The 4,066-nt window shown below is 29.7% G+C and overlaps 2 protein-coding genes across 2 annotated transcripts in view; one reads left to right on the forward strand and one right to left on the reverse strand.

The window, feature by feature from the left end:
* The window catches only part of LOC100159077 (uncharacterized peptidase C1-like protein F26E4.3), a 14,523-nt gene that overhangs the window by 3,997 nt on the left and 6,460 nt on the right, over window positions 1-4,066 (forward strand). The window lies entirely within an intron of this gene.
* LOC100569393 (methyl-CpG-binding domain protein 4) lies at window positions 816-2,380 on the reverse strand. Its single transcript, XM_003244866.4, has 5 exons — window positions 2,227-2,380; window positions 2,020-2,088; window positions 1,581-1,874; window positions 1,343-1,492; window positions 816-1,273 (listed from the first exon to the last, which is right to left on the reverse strand). Exons 3-5 carry the CDS (start codon window positions 1,870-1,872, stop codon window positions 1,095-1,097), a joined length of 621 nt encoding a protein of 206 aa, XP_003244914.1. The 5' UTR covers window positions 1,873-1,874; window positions 2,020-2,088; window positions 2,227-2,380; the 3' UTR covers window positions 816-1,094.

Genomic DNA, 4,066 nt, shown 5'->3' on the forward strand with positions numbered 1-4,066 from the left:
CCCCCCCCCCCTATTTGCGCCTATGTAGGGTGGTGACAATATCATAAAAAAATAACTAAGAACCAACCAAATTGATTTAATTAAATAACAGAAAATAAATAAACAAGTAACAACATAGATAAACGATGTACCTATGTAATATGTCATGTATCTATCATATTATATAATATATCATAATATATTATCTGCATTGCATTTTGAATTGTAATTTAGAATTACTGAATTTTTAGTTATTTGACATATTGTATAATATTATAAGAAGGTAATCTGGTTTACCACGAGTAATTTATTCTCTGTGGCAGTTTTTCCCTTCTTTATTATATTATACCTACTTCTAGTAAAAACTTAAAATAATATGCTGATGCTGCTGCGTGTAGTTTTGATTAGGGTAATAGTTTTATAATACATTAAAACCTTATTTAGGTGTAGGTATATAGTTTATATTTTAATTATTAGTACAATAAATTGTAGCAAAATGTATACAAGATAAATATACCTTATTATTATAATAGACAATATTATTATTTTAAATAACTGGGAATTTATTGAGCTATATAGAATATTTTTAGTGTACTTAGTAATTAAGTTGGTTGCTGTCATATACTATAATAAGTAATAACCTATAATATGGATATTAAAATTGAATTTGAAAGCTATATGAAACACAGTTCTGAAAACTGCTTCTGCTGAGTGCTGGATGTAAGTTTTGTATACAACTCATCATCGAGTAGGAGTAATGGTATGATTAATGGATGAATTAAATTTAAATTCAATGATCAATAAATTATCATATAGGTACAAAAAACGACTCTGAACAAAGGATATAGAAAATTTTAATTTTAAACCTCAAACTATATAGGTATAAAATGTATGTAGGTATGCATATAACATTGACCACACAAATTTTGTTCTAAAGATTACATTTTAACACGGAACCAAATTATGGATAGACAAAAATATAAAACAAAAAATATGTAAAATATAATAACTGTGTAGAAGTATTCAGTGATTACTACAAATTCAATAACAAAACATTTAAAATTCAATATACACAGTAGTAGTACCTAAAATTAAATTGCAAAATAATGAGAGTCTCAAATTCCAAGTTGTTTCTCATTTAACGTTAGCCAGTCTTTATATTTTGATAACAGTATATCATCGGGTTGTACTTTTCTCCATTCGTTCACACAAAAAAGTCTGTATGAATCATTACCGTACTTGCCAATTCCATACAACTCTATCGGGTACTTCCAATTTTTTAATAAGAAATCCGCTGTAGATAAAATATTAGTCTTCAGTGATGCTAACATTAGAATATAATTTGATTTATTATAATATTTACCTGTAAATCTTTTTATAGTTTTAACACGAGTATTTTCTAATCCTAAATTCTCCACTGAACTAAGTAATTGTTGGGGATCTGCTTTAGTCACATCTTCGGGTGTTGGCCATTTCAGTAGAAATGTGTGAATTTTTGGAATAGCAAGTTTTGCTGAAAATTTCCAAAAACAAAAATTCATTACATAAAAAGGTGTTGTAAAAATGGATATTATGTGTGAAAGAATCCAACAATTATTTACCAGTTACTTTGGTTAAAAATATAGTAGCAATCAACAGTTGCCATGGATTGTGAAACAAGTCTTCCTGTATAAGAGCATAAGGAGATCTAGGAGGAATCCATTGACCACTACATGTCGATTCAAAATAGTGACTTGTTTGTATAGCATTTTGATTTTTTATAAGATTCTTGTAAACCAACCCGGGGCGCTTACAATATTTTGTCTTGCGGACATTCTTCTCAGAATGTGATGACAAACACTTCAGCTTGGAAGTTTTATCTATACTGTGAAGTATTTCATGGTCTGCTTCCATATCTGCGGAAAAAATGAAATTCTTATAATAGGTATTTAAATATAGTGGATTTGAAAACTAGTGCCAATTAGATATTACTTATGATAAGTAAAAATAAATAATCTAAGAAAATACCTAAAAAACAAAATATTATAATAGAATACTAACCAAGTTGTCATAGCCAATTCGACACATGGGTGACGGGTGTTATAACAATGTAGCAATCATAGAAATCATCTATAATAAGAAAGTTTCAAAAGAATAAGACCATAATATTATATATATAGAAATTCAAAATAATAATAATAATAAATAATAAAATAATAATATATTATAATCAAGTGTTCCTATTTACATAGAACACAATGTACCCACCAGCGACCAGCCAACAATAATACTGTTGTATTATTATTATATTTCAAAGTTTGAAAACTAAGAAAAAAATAAGAATACCGTATTGTATTTTGGTTTATGAAAACCGTAGAATATGCATTGATATCGTTATCACTATAATCCCAGTTATCACACTGACGTGGTACTATCTAAAGCTGTGACAACAGTGGATCAACAGCATGCTGCCGCCGCTGCAGTTGTCCGAAAAATGATAAGGAACCGACCAAAAATGTATAAAATACGTGATCCCGAACAATCCAAACCCCGTCTTCATTTCACCACGATAAGTTTAATAGGTACCTAAGTACCTTATTTGCCTATACTATACGCCGTTTAGGTTTGCTGTTTGCATGAAGTATTTAAAACAATATAATATTATTATTAATCTTTTTATTTAATTTACATTATACCTCATTTGTATTAGTATTTACAACTATTTGTAGCGTAGTTTATATAATTATAGTTTATACCATAGATAGGTATAGGTATTAATTATTAAATATTTCACAATAATATATTTTATTATAATTATTATGATAATTGATTATTTAACAACATTATTTAAAAATTTAACATAATCGTATCGATTAATTTTATTTGTTATATAATCTAAAATATATAAAATCTTCTTTTTCAGCGTATTTTTTTACTGATATATAATTTTATGTAAGACTGAAAAATAGGTGGATAGACAGAATACCGATCATATGGAGGTGTAGGAAGAGGATGGCTAAACCTGTGCAGTTGTGAGAGAAGGTAGGAGAAGGGAGGAGAAGAAGTTTGAAGATAGTATAGTTAGGCTGAAAATACCGAATACGTAGGAAAGGATCTTGAATTGCAAAGGCCACTCTACTCTTTGACAAGAACTACCAAGTTGATAGGTTTTGCAACCTAGACTTATATGGCATAGAATAAAAAGGTCGGTTGCCGGTTAGAATGTCCAGACCTCTTTGACCCACGCGTAACGTACCTACTAAATGTACGATTAATAGAACCAATCCTTCAGTTGCTCAAACGCGTGACCGTTGCACTTACGCTCTTGCCGAGTTACACAACAACAGCAGAACTGCCGGTGCCCGCGCTTGTGATATTTTTGTATATTAAAACTAGCTGATCCCATGCACTTCGTTACCCGTTAAATGTACAAACTGTATGTGACTCAAATGCGTTAATTGTTCAATGCGTCATTTAACATTCGGTATATGATGTCCTAGATTTATCTTAACTTTTCTGTTGCCCGGAATTAAAATTCGATTCGCAACAGTATATTATCAGGTAAGCAATCTACCTACCTGCGGTAGATTACGGACCCCGTGCTGTTTGTACGTAAGTGTATGATTTAACTCTAAAGTATCAAAGTTATACCAAGTTTGTCGTTTTTACTTAATTCCACCTACAGTGGATTGATATAATCACTTAGTTTTTTCAATAATATATGATACTCGTAACCGTGGCAACGTTTTAAATCGCGTTCAGCAGACAAGGAGCTGAGGTCAGCGTCATGTACATAAATAAATTGTATTATTTACTTGTAATTATTATTTAATTTGTGCGATTCACCTCATCCCGCGTTATATAATAATAATTTATGTACTTTGTGAGATCTAATACATAATCAATCCTGTATAGGAGTATAGGATTTATGTTTATGTGAATGTTCACTATTTTATAAATAGTTAATAAATATTATTTATGGATTACAATAATTACATAAATATAATTTGTTTATAGCTTATATTTTGTTTTAATTACAACTATGTTATATAGATATTGAAGCAGTGGCGTCATTTGAGGGGGGCAAGGTGGGCATTTGCCCCTATCT

This window comes from Acyrthosiphon pisum, chromosome A1, assembly GCF_005508785.2.
Source record: "Acyrthosiphon pisum isolate AL4f chromosome A1, pea_aphid_22Mar2018_4r6ur, whole genome shotgun sequence".
Taxonomy (NCBI): Eukaryota; Metazoa; Arthropoda; class Insecta; order Hemiptera; family Aphididae; genus Acyrthosiphon; species Acyrthosiphon pisum.